The 19,155-nt window shown below is 41.1% G+C and overlaps 1 protein-coding gene across 13 annotated transcripts in view; it reads left to right on the top strand.

The window, feature by feature from the left end:
* The window catches only part of TM2D1 (TM2 domain containing 1), a 77,066-nt gene that overhangs the window by 1,911 nt on the left and 56,000 nt on the right, over positions 1 to 19,155 (top strand). For 12 of the 13 annotated variants that reach the window (XR_016350246.1, XR_012905895.2, XR_016350245.1 and 9 more), the window contains exons 2-4: positions 70 to 139; positions 4,420 to 4,528; positions 10,219 to 10,310. Coding sequence is in view for 7 of the 13 variants with exons in the window: in XM_075936131.2 (XP_075792246.1) it covers positions 70 to 139; positions 4,420 to 4,528; positions 10,219 to 10,310 (271 nt within the window). In the remaining 6 variants the exon portion in view is untranslated. Of the gene's footprint in view, positions 1 to 69; positions 140 to 4,419; positions 4,529 to 10,218; positions 10,311 to 11,643; positions 17,989 to 19,155 lie in introns of those variants that run through there. The other variant, XM_075936133.2, reaches the window with a different exon arrangement.

Here is a 19,155-nt window from a genome sequence, read left to right as displayed (position 1 = left end):
GTAGCACACTGTTACAGAACAGTTACGAGTTTGGTACAAAAACGGTTTTCCTTAATTATTTGAACATATATTTGTGAAGATCCTAAAATAGACAATAGCACACAAGAACCACAGAATTGTACAAATCAAACAGCATACGGTAAGGCTTTCTGAAGTCTAATACACATTTTGATCAGAGGAATGTATCTAGGAATGTGCTCAACTCATGCCCTTGTAGATCTGTGACTTGATTATTTTGAAATGTTACTGAATTCACTTTGTATGCAGTTCCACTGAGAGTATAGAAAACGTGTGGGTTTATTTTTGTTTTCAGTAGAGTGTTAAATAAAATGCTTAAACCACCCGCAGAAATCAGTAGAGCCAAAGCCAGTAGTATGTTTGGGTTGGTTTTGTTTTTTGGATTGTGAGAGTTGGTTGGTTGTTTCTGTAGGCCTCTTTGACTTTGAAGAACAAACTTCAAAATAGAACCACTTTGAAGAACTTAATGTTCTTCAGATATGCCTTTAGAGACTATAGGAGACTTCTGATGTATTAATCTGTTTTTTCTGGAGGTGACATATGTATGTGTCAGATATAAATTAACTGGTACTACCTCAGTGCCACATGTAGAAATACTTAATCACTCATTTCACTTAGAATAGTGTTAATTTTGTAAGATGTTCTCAGACTGAGTGAAGTAGTAGATTTTGACCATTACAGACCTGGGAAAATTAAGGATGTTAAGAGTTGGGTAATTCAGTAATTGTGTAGTCAGTACATTTTTTATTGACTACACGATTAGTTAGTAAGGGAAGGCTTCTTCAGTCCTGGCTCGCCGGGTCTAGGAGCTACCCACGCTGTGGCTCTGCAATTTAAATGTAGTACGAACTGGACACGCAGGCAGCCCAGCTCCTACTGCATTTAAATACAGAGGTGCAGCAGGGGTAGGTCCCGGACTCTATAGTGGCATTCTCAGAAATGCTTCCAGTTCCACACTTGGGTCCAGGTAGGCAGGCAGAGCTTCAGAGTCTCAATGCGTGGATGAGACAATGGTGTAGGGAGGAGGGGTTTAGATTTATAAGGAACTGGGGAAACTTTTGGGATAGAGGGAGCCTATACAGGAAGGATGGACTCCAGCTAAACCAAAGTGGACCCAGACTGCTGGCACTTAACATTAAAAAGGTCGCAGAGCAGTTTTTAAACTAAGAGATGGCGGGAAGCTGATTAGTGCAGAGGAGCATGTGGATTGTACAGAGACTTTCTCTTAGAGGAGAGTCTATTGATAGAGATTCTCTAAGTTTTAGTTAGGAAGAGAGGATGGAAGAGGCTGAAGTATGGGCCAGATCAGAACAGAAACATTCACATAAAAAAGAATTTGACACATCAGAAAAGGGCAGACAAATAAACAGTGACAAGTTTTTAAAGTGCTTGCACACAAATGCTAGAAGTCTAAATAATAAGATGGGTTATCCAAAGTGCCTCGTGTTAAGGGAGGGTATTGATATAATAGGCATCACAGAAATCTGGTGGAGTGAGGACAATCAGTAGGACACAATCATACCGGGGTACAAAATATATTGGATGGACAAAACAGGTCGTGCAGGGAGCAGAGTGGCACTATATGTGAAAGAAAATATAGAATCAAATGAAGTAAAAATCTTAAATGAATCAACATGTTCCATAGAATCTCTATGGATAGTAATTCCATGCTCTACTAAGAATATAACAGTAGGGATATATTATCGACCCCCTGACCAGGACAGTAAAAGGGTATGTGTACACTTGCAGCCTAGTTCAAACCAGGGATGCAAATGCAGGCATTCGAAATAGTCAGTGAAGCGGGGATTTAAATATCCCACGCTTCATTAGCATGATCTCGCCGGCGCATTACTCCGATCAACAGCTGTTTCGAAAGTGAAAGTGTGCGCCAGGACGCATTAGTTCAAACCACACCCCTTGGTTCGAACTAACATTACTCCTCATTTTTTTGATTTGAACTAACACGTCCTGGCGCGCACTTTCACTTTCGAAACAGCTGTTGGTTGGCGTAACACGCCGGTGAGATCATGCTAATGAAGCGCGGGATATATAAATCCCTGTTTTATTGACTATTTCGGATGCGTACATTTGCATCCCTAGTTCGAACTCGGGTGCAAGTGTAGAAGACATACCCGTAGGGATTATGAAATGCTAAGGGAGATTAGAGAGGCTATCAAAATAAAAAACTCAGTAATAGTAAGGGAGTTCAGTTATCCCCATATTGACTGGGTACATGTCACCTCAGGACGAAATGCAGAGACAAAATTTCTCGATATGTTAAATCACTACTTCTTGGAGCAGCTGGTATAGGAACCCACAAGAGGGGAGGCAATTCTCAATTTAGTCCTTAGTGGAGCACAGGATCTGGTCCAAGTAGTAACTATAACAGGAAATAGTGACCATAATATAATAACATTTAACATTTCTGTGGTGGGAAGAACACCTCAGCAGCCCAACACTGTGGCATTAAATTTCAGAAAGGGAAACTATGCAAAAATGAAGAGGTTAGTTAAACAGAAATTAAAAGATACAGTGACTAAAGTAAAATCCCTGCAAGCTGCATGGACACTTTTCAAAGGCACCATAATAGAGGCCCAGCTTAAATGTATACCCCAAATTAAAAAACACAGTAAAAAAACTTCAAAAGAGCCACCATGGCTTAACAACCATATAAAAGAAGCAGTAAGAGATAAAAAGGCATCTTTTAAAAAGTGGCAGTCAAATCCTATTGAGGAAAATAGAAAGAAGAATAAACACTGCCAAATTAAGTGTAAAAATGTAATAAGCCAAAAAGGAGTTTGAAGAACAGCTAGCCAAAAACTCAGAAGGTAATAACAAAATGTTTTTTAAGTACTTCAGCAGGAAGCCTGCTAAACAGCCAGTGAGGCCCCTGGACGATTGAGATACAAAAGGAGCACTTAAAGACGATAAAATCATTGCGGAGAAACTAAATGAATTCTTTGCTTCAGTCTCTACGGCTGAAGATGTTAGGGAGATTCACAAACCTGAGCCGTCCTTTGTAGGTAGACAAATCTGAGGAATTTTCACAGACTAAAGTGTTGTTAGAGGAGGTTTTGGAATTAATTGATAAACTTAACAGTAACAAGTCACCAGGACCAGATGACATTCACCCAAGGGTTCTGAAAGAACTCAAATGTGAAATTTGTAGAACTTTTAACTATGGTTTGTAACCTGTCCTTTACATCGGCTTCTGTACCCAATGACTGGAGGATAGCTAATGTAACGCCAATATTTAAAAAGGGCTCTAGAGGCGATCCTAGAAATTACAGACTAGTAAGCCTAATGTCAGTACCGGGCAAATTAGTTGAAACAATAGTAAAAAATAAAATTGTCAGACACATAGAAGAACATCATTTGTTGAACAAAAGTCAACATGGTTTCTGTAAAGGGAAATCATGTCTTACTAATCTATTAGAGTTCTTTGAAGGGGTCAACAGGATCTCATGGCTACAGCAGGACCGGGCAGCAGGAGCCAAGTCAAAATGGTTAACCCACTCTTGTTTAATCATTTAACCATTCCTTCTTCCAATTTTTAATGTATTTATTTTCACAACACCTATGTGAGATAAGGTAGTACTGTAACCTCCATTTTACAGATTGAAAACTGAGACACTCAGTGATTTAAGTGATTAGCCAATAATCACACAGGATATTTGAGGCAGAGTAGAAATTGAACCTCCATTTCTCACAGAGTAATGCCCATTCTCAGTGCCAGGTTCATGCAGAACCAGAATGAGTAAGTCCAGCTTTGCCTCAGATTCTACCTATAAAACGTATCTAATGACTGAGATTTTGGTCCCAGTTCAATTTCTAGTGGCAATCTCGGAAAAAAGACTACACTTTTTTTTTTGTTGTCCTTGAGAGCTGTTGGAATGTTACTGAGGTTTGACAGAGGAGAAATGCTGGCGATAGCCTGTTGGCCTGACCTGTCCAGGTAATGTCATTTATGAGTACTGAAGGTCAGAATTAAAATATATAAAGGAAAAAGACATAAAATGTTGTCTTCCTTAAAACCGGATTTCAGAACTAGAAAGTGGCAAGTTGTGAATGGCTCGTTTTCAGTTGGGGTTCTACAAACTTTAGGAAATATCACTCAATTGAAACTTTAAGGATCTAGAAATTGTGACATTTAGGTGAGGCATCTAATTTGTATGTTTGCTTAAAATTTATCAGGGAAAATTTAATGCAAGACAGTTTGGTTATAGTGTCTGTTGAAAAGACATAGTCGTTAGTCACACCCAGCAGTTCATTGATTATTTGCACTTCAGTGCAATAGAAGAATTTATTATTTCTTTCACACTGCATTTTTGAAATCTCAATATACACCATGGCGCCTGTCCTGTTATTGCTTAGTTTTAATCATCTATATTGTGTCCTCAGTTCCATGTCTTCCGGCACCAAATATTACTTGTAAGGATTACAGTGGCAATGAAAACAACTTTACTGGGAAGGAAGTTGGATTTTACAAACCCATTGCATGTCGTAATGTGTAAGTGAATTACTGTGTTTGTAATCTGTTTGCTTCAGTTTTTATGTTATTTTAAATGGTGTAGTAGCACATGTTGGCAAGAGGGAAAAATAGATAAATCCACTTCATTTCAGAATACTAGGTGAGAGGCATGGTGTAGGGTATCCTACGTGGGAGAAGGCACAGCCTTCCCAAACTGCCAGGCATGCCCCACCCACACTCTGACTCCAGAACGCTTGCTGTAGGTGTACTGAGGCAGAGTGTTGCTGCCCCGGAGCATCCTCCTCCCTCGTCATGCTGCTGGGCCAGGGAGGCTCGGACGGTGTACCTTCCTCTCTTCCTGGTGCTCTGGGTCCAGGGAGGCTGGAGCCACATGTTCTCCTTCCTCTCCAGTGCTTCCGGACCAGGGAAGCTGGACCTGCATACCTTCTTCCTTCCTGGTGATCTGGTGCTGGGGAGGCTTAGGCTGCACGCCCTTCTCTCTCCCCAGTCCTCCAGGCTGGGGTGCACGTGCTTACTGGCTTCCTCCCCTCTCCTTTTGTCCTGTTTGCTGTCCTGCCTCTTCCACTTGGTGGGGGGGCAAGCCCTCAGCAGAAGGGGCGGGGCTGTAGGTGAGGCTGGAGGCCTGTTCCCCCCCACCCCCCAGCCCTACGTTCACTGACGGCCCATGGTAAGAGGAATTAGTTGATAGAAATGTTGCATGACAATTGTTATGTTAACTAGCATGGAACTAGTTGAGAGATGTTCTAACAAAGCTATTAAATTGCTTAAAGGCAAAATATATAATTATGTAAGAAAATCTACCTCTATGCTAGATTTTTAACTTGATACTGTTTCTGAGGGTATATCTATGCAACAGCCAAAGGTGTGATTTGCAGATCTGGTAAGCATACCCATCCTAGAACTGATTTAGCTAAGGCTGTAAATAGTAGTGAAGACGCAGTATCATGAGCTTCAGATTAATAATGTGAGTATATACCCAAAGGGACCAAGCAAGCTTGTACAGCCCATGCTAAAGTACATGCCACTGGGACTTCATTGCTATTTTTAGTATCCCTAGTGCAAGCATGCCTACCTGTGATGCAAATCACACTTCTGATTGCCATGTAGACATAACCCAAGCCTTTGGGTCTGTTAATAAATACTCTGCTGAACAGTTGTTGTGAAACAGAAATGCTTCTTGTCATGGAAAATGTGAACTCTAAGAGGACTGAAATCTTCTTCCAGCAGCTCTAAATATGCATTTTGCAGGAACCAATCCTCACCTATTCTCTTGTGTGACTTGATGTCTACGAACACACATTTTTCATTCTAAAGGGCCAAACAGTCAGATCAGTGAAGATGTCACAGATGACAGTTCTAATCACAGACTGTTGACAGTGCAGAGTGTTGCGGGAATTCTCTCTACATACTGCAATTATTATTTTTTATTCTTTATTATCTAATACTAAAGATGACAGTACACTTAGCAAAGGCTCTTTACATCTTCTCTTTACTGGAATTCTAGAGTACATTTCTTTATAAAGTTGGTCTTTTTCGTTGCTCAGCTACAGAATCTTAGGAAGTCATACCTCCAGCAATCCTAGCTGAACTTTGCCTGCGTTACAAGTGGAAAAGCCAGTTCCCTCTAACTTAATACTCTTACTATTCAACATTTTGCTTACCTCAGCCACTTTCTTGTGCAGTGTTAGTGTAATGTAGCTCAGTTCAGATCCACCACTAATTTGTCTATATTTACTTTGCTGGACAGTCTAAACTCAACATACTCAAGGCCAGTATATTATTTTAGCAAGCCACATTAAACTGCTAGCTTAGTACATTGTGACCACCACTTTCCATCAAAATTATTTTTCTCTGCTGCATCTGTGATGAAAGCCTGAGAACAAGATGAAATCTGACCTAATGCACTAGAATTTGCTCCCCTCCTCCCTAATTGAAATATAAAGACATTCCTAGAGTTGTTTTCCTCTTGTTTAGATTTTTTTTAATATAAATATTACCACCAGTATTGTGCTTATTAATTTTTTATTAGGTTCACAACTTGGAATTAAAAATTCAAGAAATAAAATTACAATAGTCCTGTGCTACCTCTCCATTAGACACTAAAAGCAATCTTCTTCCCATGATTACTTAAAGATTTTTCTGGCTTCAACATTCTCACAGCTGTTTATATAGAAAAAGAAGTTTTTACCTGAGTTGTTTAGAACTCTTGTAAACTTTATCTGTGGCAACAGGCATAGTTTTGCATGCACTCTGAAAAATACGTGCTGTCTTTGCTAGAAAGGGTAAATGTCTTTAATATTCCCAACCTTCATTAGTGTAACACGATTTTAGTTAAAATGAATATCTGCGTAGTTAAAACCATATCCAGTTTTAGAAGGCCATTTTTATCCCTTAAATAATGGTAACTTTGTTCTAAACAGTGGTATGTTCATATTTGCTACTACAACAGTAAAACTACCCCAACAGTACTTTTTTGAGCTTTTCTGATGCCTCATTTGAGGGTTGGTTTTTTTTTTGGAGAACTTGACTGTCCTCTAACAGAAAGAAGTGAGCAAAATGTAAAACAGGAACATTTTATTCAAAATACTTTGTGATGGAGTTCTCATATTTATATAACATTTGTCACTTTTAAATTGTGAAAACATCAGTGAGTTAACAGAAGCAGTTAAGTATTGTTGAACCTAAAAGATGGGATGATGAAGATGCAGAGGTTATTCCTTGCCCAAGGCCACAACTTAGGACTCGTCTACATGGTGCTTTAGTCTGCATGAGAGACGTACACTTTAGTCCACCCTAGCATGTTGGCCACCGACTGGCCCATGTGACCTTGCTGACATGCACTAAAAGTTCCATAGTGCCTGTTAATCAAGTCTCATTTCAAATAGTACTACATGAATGTGCACTAGGGAATTTTTAGTGTATACCAACAGGGTCCACGAATGCCAGATAGCCCACACTAGCATATCATGCACTAAAATTTTACACCTCTGTAGTACAGATTAAAGCACCCTGTAGACAAACCTTAAGTAGAAGATCTATTTTTATAGCTGAGCCAAAGTCTCAACACTGTAATTCTACTAGATAGAGTGATCTCTCTGTGTTGCTATTGAATAAAGTTAATAAAGCAGCCTGGTGTATATATGTAAACCAGGATACTTTGAGCAAGAGACTTCCACAGTATCTCAAAGAAGAGCCTATGAACTCTTCATTAGAATGCTCCACCAAGAAAGATTTGGGAGTCTGTCCTTGATTTTTCCACATCAAAGGGTTGTTTACAAATCTAGGAGTGTTCTAAATTTGCATGGCATGTTCTGCTCTGCATAACGTACAATATTATGAGTTCTATTGGGCTATGTGTAGACTGCACTGTATTTTCAAAAGAGAATATGCATATCTTCTTCCGATCTCACTTTTGAAAGCGGATCTTTCGAAAGTGAAAGTAGTCTGGACGGGTTTTTTTCAGAACCACTCTTCAAAAAACCGCTCTTCCTTAAAAATGAGGTTTACACAGTTTTTCAGAAAGGGAGAGGTTCCAAAAAACTGCGTCCAGACTACTTTCACTTTCGAAAGACCCACTTTCTAAAGTGAGATTGAAAGAAGTTACAGTGTAGTCTAGAATGTACCCTTAAATTCAATTGTATTACTTTCCACAATTAAAGTTAAACATAGGCTTAAGTCTTTGGAGAACTGACAAAAGACATTAGAAGAGCAAACCAAATGGTATGCTCTTTAAGAACAAGCATTTGCTCATTAGGGGCAGCAGAGGATAACGGAATTTTTTTTTAATGTGGATGTGGAAAGAGTAAAAACTACTGTAGTGGGTCAGTTGTGAAGAGATAAACAACAGAAACAAAAAGAAACAAAAAATGACATCTGTCACATTTGTAAATCCTTTGACATGAGTGATTTTAGGCATAGGGAAGTGGTTCATCACCTGACCTGTTCTAATAGTCATTGGGGTTAGTTTAAAGTTGAAGGAGTAAAAATAAGCCAGGGGTGGAAGAGGGAGGAGGAAAAAAGGAAGAGAGATCAGTTTCCTGTAGCATTACCATGCTTCCATTTTTAGGAGAGTTCTTCCTTTTCTTTCCTCCCCTTTATTTCTGATGTGGTTGCTGTGCTGCTACCTCCTTGTTTTTCTGAGGCCTTATTGAAATTCTGTACTCCCTTTCCAAACATTTCAATTCATAGGCTAGTTCTCCATTTATTATACCACAGTTTTGGATCTAGAAAACTTTGAATCTGAAGGGATCTGAAAAGCAAGTTGTGCTCTTTACATATAATTCCTTTTTATATCAGAATTACATTTGTACCCAAGTGTCTGTGCTGGGATGCTGACACTTCACAGTATATTAATGTAATTTCAGAGGGTTTCAGCTAAATTTTTTACATGAAACTGTTACTGTTTTTCATTTGTGATGTTATTGAAAGAAGGAAGTTTTAAATTTAGTTATTTGATGTGTGCCACTGGGTTCCAGGAATCCCAGTGTGATTCATGTTGCTAAATATATAACACTGTGGCAAGAATGAGTTAATCACTAAGTATTGCCATTAAATTTTCAAGTCAGTAAAGTCAGATAATAAGCAAAAATTTGAATATTTATAAAAGGTGTTTGTAACTCTTCTTGGCCACTGCTTTTGTGAAAATGAAAAATAGTGTGGATCTAAGACTTTATTTTGGATACTTTCACTAATTGCTGACACTTGGCAATTCAGTTGTCAAAATAGTGAACCGTTGCGCATTTTAAGGTTTAATTACAGTTAATTCTAATGCCCCTTTCCAAGACTGGTTCTTTCCTAGTGTGCCAATGGAAAGCTCTGGGATTGTTAGTAGCTATAGCATCTCTAGGTTTATTGATTAACACTAAGCTCACTTCAAAAGTGACTGAAAGTTACCAATGGACATGTCCACATCATTATAACAGTTAATACTAGGTAGCACTCTTCTTGGCAATTTCAGGAGAGAGTCCAGAGATCCTTTCACTTCTGCTCGAGTCAAGTCTTTGTGAATAGCTAAAGGGCTTCCATCTTTAGGGCTGTCATTTTGACATCCTTTGCCAGCAGTACATTTTTGTGCAGTCACCTTATTTATTCATTTGTGATAGATGAAGTGTTTCCTTATCTTAAATACTTGTCATTTCTTATCTGGCCCTTTCCTCATACTAGGCTGCTGTCACAACTTTCTCCAATAGGCCAATGCTGACTTCTTTCCAGACCTCATCTATAAACACCTACCTTTGCAGGTACCTCATCTGGCCCAGGACACTTTCTATTTTTTGGCTTGGCTATGGAAGTGACTCTACCAGGCAAATTTGGTGCAATGCTGGGGCTTTCTAATCAATTGTGCCCCAGAATGCACAAATGGAGAGGAAATATTCTAGAAAGGCAGGATTGTGTCAACAGCTGACTCATATCTTATTTAAACAAGAATGATGATCCACCTTAAGTAAAAGAACGGATATTCTGTTGGAATCCAAGTACGCTATTGAAGTCTACGTTAAAGTGGATAGCCACACAGATAATAACAATATGCTAGTTTTTCAATGTTGAATTATTGAAGACTAAGTTAAAATTGTGTAAGCTAAACAACACAAGTCCCCTCTTTTATAAAAGGAAACTTAACAGGCAATTGACTGTCATTTTTAATTTAGTCAGAATATACACAATTTAATATCTTGTTTTAACCACAGTCATCTTATATCTTTTGACAGAAATGGTTACTCATACAAAGTGGCAGTGGCTCTGTCTTTATTTCTTGGATGGTTGGGAGCAGATAGATTTTATCTCGGATATCCTGCCTTAGGTGAGTTGTTTTTTCCTTGTTTTGATTTTAAGTAATACAATGTTAATGCTATATGTCTGCAGTTTACATGCATATTTATGTCTTTACTACTGACTTCTGATGCTCGCTTTTTTCAAATCTACTAACTAGTGCACTTATTTCACTATAAAAGCAAAGCCTTTTACAGTGACACATGCCCATGTTTTAGCCGTTTAGAATGGCTACATGGCCAAATTCTGCCTTGATTTAAGTGACCATAACTCTTTTTGAATTTAGTAGTGATGAAGGAGAGGTATTGTAATCCAGGGTTAGGGCATGTGATTGAGAGTCAGCAAGTCTATGTTCTGTTCCCAGCTTCGCTGCCATTCTTTTGAATGAATTTGCACTAGTCATTTAACCTTTCTGAGCCTCACGTATACCCTCTGTGGTAGAATTGTTTGAGATTTGTTGAGGAGAAGAGATATGCTATGATTAAGCATTAATTATGGAAATTGACATTGCTTACCCAAAGCTGACGTTGGACATTGCTATTGATAGAGGCAATGTAGTTTCCACCCATTTGTCCTTTATGATGGGGATCGCTGGGTAACAGTTCAAGTGCCTCTGGCTAAAAAGGTGAGGAACTTAGTATAATGTTTTTAAGTTGCTTCGGTAAGTACTATTTTCACTACAAAAATATATATTAAGAAAATTTAGCTGTGAAAATACAAGATATAGCAGTTCTTCAATTCTATACACTATTTTTCTCTCTCAAAAGTCAGCATGAACATTCCAATAGCAGTCTTAACTGATGCCTTATTTATTTTCACATAGTGCAGGTCAACAATTTATATAACTTATAGCATGCTGTAGGTAATCATCTGTATAAAGACTATGAATCAGTTATTGGTTTTCTAAGTGTTACATATTTTATGTAGTAAAAGATACACTGTAGAAAGACGTGTGTAACAGAAATGGAGCTGCTCTGTAATTTATGAATACTGTTTATGTTGACCTGGTTGTTAGGATGTTTTCTGTGTGAACATATTGATTATATTTAGTAGGGAGCTAGAAGGAAAGCCAGTATAATAGAAAAGAATTTCTCAAAATAAGACACTTCCCTTCAACACTCAAGGGCCATTAAGAGACAGTGCTGGATAGAAAAGGCCTAGAAGATCAAAAGAGGATTTAAAAGAAAGATTTTCTCAAAGAGGGCAGTAGCTATTAGGGAGAACAGTCTGACACACAGGACCTGATGAGGAGTTGTTTTAGGTCATCAGGGTATGTTAAGCCTTGAGGTAAAGTAGATGTGTTTGTGGACTATTTTAAAATGCTTTGTTTCTACCATTAAAATAAATATTTTAATTTTTAATAGGGGTTTTTGGTCACTTAATACCTGGTCACAGAAACCTGAAGAGAAGAACTGCAGGTGCCAAACCTAGCCAGACTTGCTGGGAAAGCATGGTTGATAAATAGTTCGGGCCTTGAGCTACAAGAATGCAAGAACTGTAGAATTACACCCCCGGAGGCATATAGGCACGAGACCTAATTCATGTTCTGCAATTAGAATGTGTGTGTGTAATAGAACATGCTATATATTCTTATAGTTCAGTGTAATTTAGTTATTATACATTAGTGATGCATCTGCTGAAATGAGCTAAATGTTTTCATGGAACTTTCACAATATAATGCTGCTAGAACATTTACCTGTCATTGCTTGGGTCCTTAACTCAAATAAGTTTTGTTTCTCTTCATTTAAATAATTGTTCTGGGGGTGGGGCTGGCTAAGGGGTTCAGTATGGAAGCTGTCCCGGGGAAAGAAGATAACCCCAACTCTCTCTCACTGCAGCAGCTTTTGGCCAGGTGAGAAGCACCTGTCCAGCCTGCTTGCAGCTGCAGCAGGCACAGCTGGGAGGAAGGGTGCATGTCCCCCATCTAGGAGACAGACAGACAAACAGATATATAAATAGACATACTCTCTAAAATATGTAATAGAGATCCCGATGTGATATACTTGGACTGGCAGAGATGCATTGGATGGCATCGGGAGAGATGTGCGGTTGCTAAGTTATTTGGTCAGGGAACGAAGCGAAATATGAGGCAGGAGTCGGATTCCTTCTTAGCAAAAGAGCTAGAGGAGCATTGTTAGGATACAAACCGGTGAGTGCAAGAATGATAGTAGCCAAGAGTCAAAGCAAAACTGTTCAACATCTCGGTCATTCAGGTGTATGCACCCACGTCAGACAGCACAGAGGAAGAGATCGAGCTATAAAGATTTGACAGAGATGCCAAAGAGAGATGTGTTGATCATCGGAGGAGACTGGAACATGAAGATTGGAACAGATAACGAAGGTTGGGAGAGAGTCATGGGAACGTTTAGATATGGAGAAAGAAATGAACGAGGTGAGAAACTACTAGAGTTTGCTATGGAGCATGAGATGGTGATCTGCAATACGAAAGTCCAACAAAAGGACTGTAGGAAGTGGACATAGCGATCGAACGACGGGAAATCCAAGAATATGATAGATATGATCCCGATAAGAAGAAGATAGGTAATATCAGTACAGCAATGCCGAACTTTCCAAGGAGTGGATATGAACTCAGACCACAGTCTAGTGATTGCGAACATCAAGATGAAACTTAAGAGAAAGTATAAGACACAGTTTAAGAAATGAAGAGACGTGGCGAGGCTAGGCAAGGAAAAAATAAGGAATGCATACAGAGCAGTGCTCGAAGAGAAGATCAGGAATGTGGGCACAGAGGAAGACCTAGATTAGAGAGCCAAAGAGATAGCTATGGTGATAGAAGAGGCAATTGAGCAGATGGTTCTGGAAGAAGGGAAGATCAATAAGAAATGGATTACACAGAAGACACTGAAGTTGGTCCAAGAGAAGAGAATATTGAAGATCAGATAGGATATCTCCAAGAGGGTGGAATAGCAATATAGAGTGAAATGCAATGAGGTAAGGGAAGTGGTCAGAATGGATAAGACAAAGGGGTTAGAGGAGCAGTGTGAAGACATACAGAGGTATTACGGCGAGTGTAAGATCAGGGAGGTGTATAAGCTGATTAGGAATATTAATAGGAAGTGGCAGCCGAAGCAGATGGTGATCAAAGACGAGAATGATAAGGTGCTCATGAACAAGGAGAAGGTTGTGCAGTGATGGACAAGATATTGTACCGATCTGTACAAAGCACAGTTGGACCCGAGTGTCTGAGAGACCAATCGAAGAATTGAAAGAGATATCGCTGAACATTGAGAGCAAGACTGATATTTTGAAGAAGGAAGTAGAAAGAGCAGTGAACTGACTAAAGAACAATAAGAGCCCTGGATATAAGATCGCGGGAGAGATGATCAAATACAGCAGAGAAAGTATGATTCAGGAAATACACCGACTATGTAGTATAGCATGGAAAGAAGGGAAGGCACCTAAGGAATAGACAAGATCTGTGTGAGTGACAATACACAAGAAAGGAAGTGCTTTGCAGTGCAAGAACTACAGAACGATTGCCTTAACGAGTCATCTAGGCAAGGTGCTGATGATACTGATGGAGAGATTGAGATCGCCGATAGAAGAACATCTAGCAGATGAGCAAGCAGGATTTAGGAAAGAGAGAAGTACCATACGACAGATATTGGCACTAAGATTGATAGTGGAGAAATCTTAGTGATAGCACAAAAATATCTACAATTGCTTCATCAATTTTCAGAAGGCATTTGACAGAAAGTGACTTGGGTGGTGGTGGAGTCGTACGGAGTGGATAGCAGACTAATACAGTTGATGAAGGATGTCAACGATAATGCGGAGGCAGCGGTGAGAACATGCGGAGACTTGGGAAGTTAGTTTAGAACGAGTAGAGGTACAAGACCAGGAGTTCCAATATTGCCAAATATCTTCATCACGCACTTAGAGAGTGTGATGGACAAGATCAAGGAAGAGGTAGAAGAGAGATATTGGTGCATGGGATGAGAATTAACAACTTGAGGTTCACGGATGACATAGTTATCATCGAGGAAGATGAAGAGAAGCTAGCAAGAACGGGGCAGGTGGTAAATGAGGAAGGGAAGCAGTATGGACAAATTATGAATATTGAGTAAACGAAGACAATGGTATTTGGAGATAAGGAAATAGGGAGGAAGATCAGTGTAGATGGGATTGAACTAGAGAACGTAGAGAAGTTCATGTATTTGGGGAGCAACATGACGTATGATCTAGACTGTAAGAAGAAAATAGCGACTAGAATAGCAAAAGCAAGAGTGAGTTTGAAGGCGATGGATAAGATCTGGAAACGCAATTAGCTTAGGAACGAAGCTGAGCATCTTGAAAACATGTGTATTTAGCAGCATGTGTGAGACATGGGTGATAACGAAAGATTTGAAGAGAAGGATATTGGAATTCGAGAGGAGTTGTTATAGAAAGATCCTGAGAATAGGATGGATACAGAAGGTCACCAAAAAGGAATTATATAGGAAGATACAGCTGAAAGAGAACCTACTGCAGAAGATTATACAACAGAAGTTACAGCTCTTCAGGCATATCTGCAGAATGAACGAAGAGCAAAAAGTTAAGATCCTGGTGTTTGGCATAATGGATGGTCCGAATAGGAGAGGCAGACCCCACAGAGAATGGGTAGATGATATAGTAGATTGGTACGGAGCTAGTCTACAGAAACTAAGCCACTCCGCACTGGACAGGGAAAGATGGAAGGAAATAGTGAGGGAAGCATTGGACACCAACGGGTGTTGAGCCCATGCTTGTTGATGATGATGATAATGTCCCTTGCTCCACCCCTGCCAGCCCCAGGCGGTTATAGCTGTCCCAGTCCCCATCTCTGGCCTCTTGCTGCCCTTCTTCCCCCTCCTCCCCCCAGACTTTTTACAGTATAGCTCCCTCCTACCAGACACCTCCCTTTCCATTTTATGAGAAACAGTTAAATTCCAGACACATTCCATTGTCCTGGCACAACCAAACCCTCAGCTTGCTTTAAGTTATAAAAAGAGGAAGCTGCATACCAAATTTGGTGGTCCTAGCTTTTACCGTTTTTGGAGGAGTTCTTGAACAAAAGGATTCACAGATGAACAGACAGACAGATGCACATTTCTAAAATATAAAGTAAGATGTAAACTATGGCCCAACTCAGCAGCCACTGTCTGCAGCCAGCTTCTTCGCTGCAGCAGCCTTTGTCTACAGCAAAAAGGGCTACCCGCAAACAGAAGCTGCTCCACAGCAGCCACTGTCTGTGGCCAGCCACGATGGATACGGGCTGCTTCTCTGCAGCAGCTTCTGTCCGCGGGGGGGGTCCCAGCAGCCCCTGTCCATGGTGGATGGGGCTGGCCATGAACAGAGGCTGCTCCAGCAGCAGCCCCTGTCTGTGGGGGGGGGAGGGGGGTCCCAGTTCCCCGCCAGGATCCCTAAAAGATAGGGACTGCTGAACCTGGCGTGAGCCAGGACTGCACAAGCCTGGCTTAGTCTTGGCTTGTGTTGGGTCCAGGTGCCGTGGCTGTGCAGTTTAAATGTAGTAGGAGCCAGGCTGCCTGAGTGCCGAGCTCTTACTACGTTTAAACTGTAGAGCCACAGCCGTGGTATCCCCTTCTGAGTGCCTTCCTTTATCGACTAATCACATAGTCGATACAAATTGTATCAATTACATGATTATCCAGTTACCCGCCTCTTAACATCCTTAGTCCACACTCCGGGAAGTCAAAGGGAGCACACACTCCCTTCAACTTCCTTTACTCTTTGTAGAAGCAGGGCTACCAACATTGACGGGAGCATCCTCTCAGTTCTAATTAGCATGTCTTCTCTAGACCCACTAATTAAAACCCTGGAAGATCGATTGAGGCTGCTTCGATCTTATCTGTGGTGTAGACATGGCCAAACTGAACATGGGATCTGGTCCCTTCAAACACTCACAGTGCTTACTATTGTTAATTCTCTTTGAAGCTATTGGCTTTAATAAGACTGCCCACAGGGATAAAAACTGCCTCAGATAGTATTTGCCAGATTTATCCACAGGATGAAAAAAATCCTGATGGCTTTTTAAGGTACACCAGTCTAGTCTGTTAGTTTTTTATAACATTAGCTAATGTAATGCTCTCTGTCTAAGCTGCATTAGTTTCTCAGTATGTGTACGTCTACAGGACAAAAATCAAATTAAGATATGCAACTTCAGCTATGTCAATTGTAGGACACAGCAGGAATTCGAAGGAAAAGTGTTCTTCCTTACTCCTTGCTAAATGAGGGTTACAAATGTTGGAGTGAGAAGTCCTCAATCTTGACATTATTTCTAAATGATGGCTTTCTGTGTAGACACGCATTTTGTTGTTTTGAAATGTCAATTATTCTAAAATAATGCTGCTGTGTAGACATACTGTATGTTACAAACAGTTTCTCTTTTTTTGTATAGCTTTAGATTGCATGATTTGATGGACTGGAGAAGCTTAAGTACTCCAGTACTGCTTCAGCAGGGAGATTTGAGTTCTTCCTGCTAAATATTATAATAATACTCCGTTTTTCTGGATTACATTATATGTTCCTCTGTGGTCTTTTTTATTATATGCATTAATTAGCACACTTTTGTTTTGAACATCTGTTGCATTAAAAAAATGGATCTTAGATCTCTTTTTGGAGGCAATTGATAGCTCTAGATGCTCATTTTCTGTAAATTCAAGGTGTCAATACAAATATTTTCTTACTTTATCAATTGGTCTTAGAGTGAGGATGTACATTACTTTTAATGCAGATATCTGAAACCTTGGCTTTGAATTTTTGTAGGTATTACACTTAAATTACCAGTTGGACTGGAAATATAGTATACAGATATTAGCCTCATTTAAAAGATTTGCAAGTTAAGCTCTTATAAAGCTTCAAACCTGTTCCCTCTAAAAGGATGGAGAGGCGTGAAGCAAAAATAATACTCATAACTAATCACAGAGCTTGTAGAGAATTCTTGTGCTTTGTCAAACAAGGTACCTCTTAAATATAAAATCTAAGTGTAATTGTAGGAATTCAGGAGTTGACCTGTAAAGCAGCAAATTGATTTAAAATGTAGTTTTTCTTCTTTTACTACCATATTTATTGCTGTTGAATTCATATTTTGAAAACTGTCCTTCATAGGCTATCCTTATATGAAGCTGTATAGTGTTTACTACTTTTTAAAAGTGTTTATTTGGCATATTGCCTTTAATAACAAGACACACCCATTTTGCTCTACATGGTACTTTAAAAGCTGGAGCACACATTGATTTTTCTCACTGATCTTTCTGTATACAATAGCTACCATTTTTAGCAAGATAGTGTAAATCCTGACAATACAAATGCAGACTATAAACCAGTTTTCCTTGTTTCAAGAAACTGTCAGAATAGTATGTCACTAAATAAGATGTCACAAAATGATAGTCTCCTGTTGTTAGATAAATACTATGGCAAAAGCCCTCTATTTTAATTAGAGGTACAGTAAAACTCCAGTGGTCCGGCATCTGATGGTCCGGTACTCCTGATGGTCCGGCACCATCAGGAACCCGGAAGTGCTCCAGGCAGCCGGACCATTGGAGCTGCTCTGCCCCTAGGTTCCCCAATTCAGCTGCTGCTAAAACTGACCAGCGGCTGAATTGGGGACGCCTAAGGCAGAGCAACTGGGGCACTGCCGGGTTGGTCCCATAGCGCTGCCCCTCGGGGCTGCGGGACCCAACCCGGCAGCGCCCCAGCTGTCCCCGATTCAGCCACTGCTGAAACTGACCAGCGGTTGACTCTGGGAAGCCTGAGGCAGAGCTGCTCTGCCCCGGGCTTCCTGGAATCAGCCCCTGATCAGTTTCAGCAGTGGCTGAATCAGGACGCCTGGGACAAAGCAGCTGGGGTGCTGCCGGGTTGGTCTCGCAGCACCAAGGGTTGGCGCTACCACACCAACCCGGCAGCGCCCCAGCTGCTCTGCCCCAGGCATCTGGATTCAGCCATTGTTGAAACTGACCAGTGGCTGACTCCAGGAATCCTGGGCAGAGCAACTCTGCCTCGGGCTTCCTGGAGTCAGCCGCTAATTAGTATCAGCAGCGGCTGACTTGGGGACACCTGGGGCAGAGCAGCTGGGGTGGTGCTGGGTTGGTCCCGCAGCACCGCTCCTCGGCGCAGTGGGACCAACCCGGCAGCACCCCAGCTGCTCTGCCCCAGTCGTCCTGATTCAGCCGCTGCTGAAACTGACCAGCCGCTGACTCCAGGAAGCCCGGGGCAGAGCAGCTCTCCCTCAGGCTTCCTGGAGTCAGCCGCTGGTCAGTATCAGCAGCAGCTGACTTGGAGACACGTGGGCAGAGCAGCTGGGGTGCTGCCAGGTTGGTTCCACAGCGCCGAGGAGCGGCGCTGCGGGACCAACCCAGCAGCACCCCAACTGCTCTGCCCCAGGCGTCCCCAAGAGCAGCTGGGGTGCTGCCGGGTCGGTCTCGCCGCGCCAAGGGTCTGCGCTACTGGACCAACCCGGCAGCACTCCAGCTGCTCTGCTGCAGGCGTCCCCGATTCAGCCGCTGCTGAAACTGACAAGCAGCGGCTGAATCAGGGACGCCTGGGGCAGAGCAGACTATCGGAAGGGGAGGCTATGAGGGGTCTGAGGTGGCATCTCCCCCACCCCAGTCCCCTCATAGCCCCCCCTTCCGATAGTCCAGGAAATCTGATAATCCGGCACCCCCTGGGTCCTAAAGGTGCCGGATTATCGGAAGTTTACTGTATTTCCTCTTTAATTGAGTGAATTTAATTCTCATTATGATGGAGAAATAAAGCATTGTCTGTAGCCAGGCATTGCGGTAGCTTCCTCATGCAGCTCTGCTTATGCACCTGTCTTCTGAGCTGTAAAGCCCGCTGCTAGAACTATCTTTTGTTAGTCTGTTCTAAAGCAGGGGGGA

The sequence above is a fragment of the Pelodiscus sinensis genome, chromosome 9 (genome assembly GCF_052426305.1).
Source record: "Pelodiscus sinensis isolate ZL-2025 chromosome 9, ASM5242630v1, whole genome shotgun sequence".
In the NCBI taxonomy this organism is placed as follows: Eukaryota; Metazoa; Chordata; order Testudines; family Trionychidae; genus Pelodiscus; species Pelodiscus sinensis.
The sequence above is the reverse complement of the archived record's forward strand: the minus strand, read 5'-3'. Positions and strand labels throughout refer to the sequence as shown.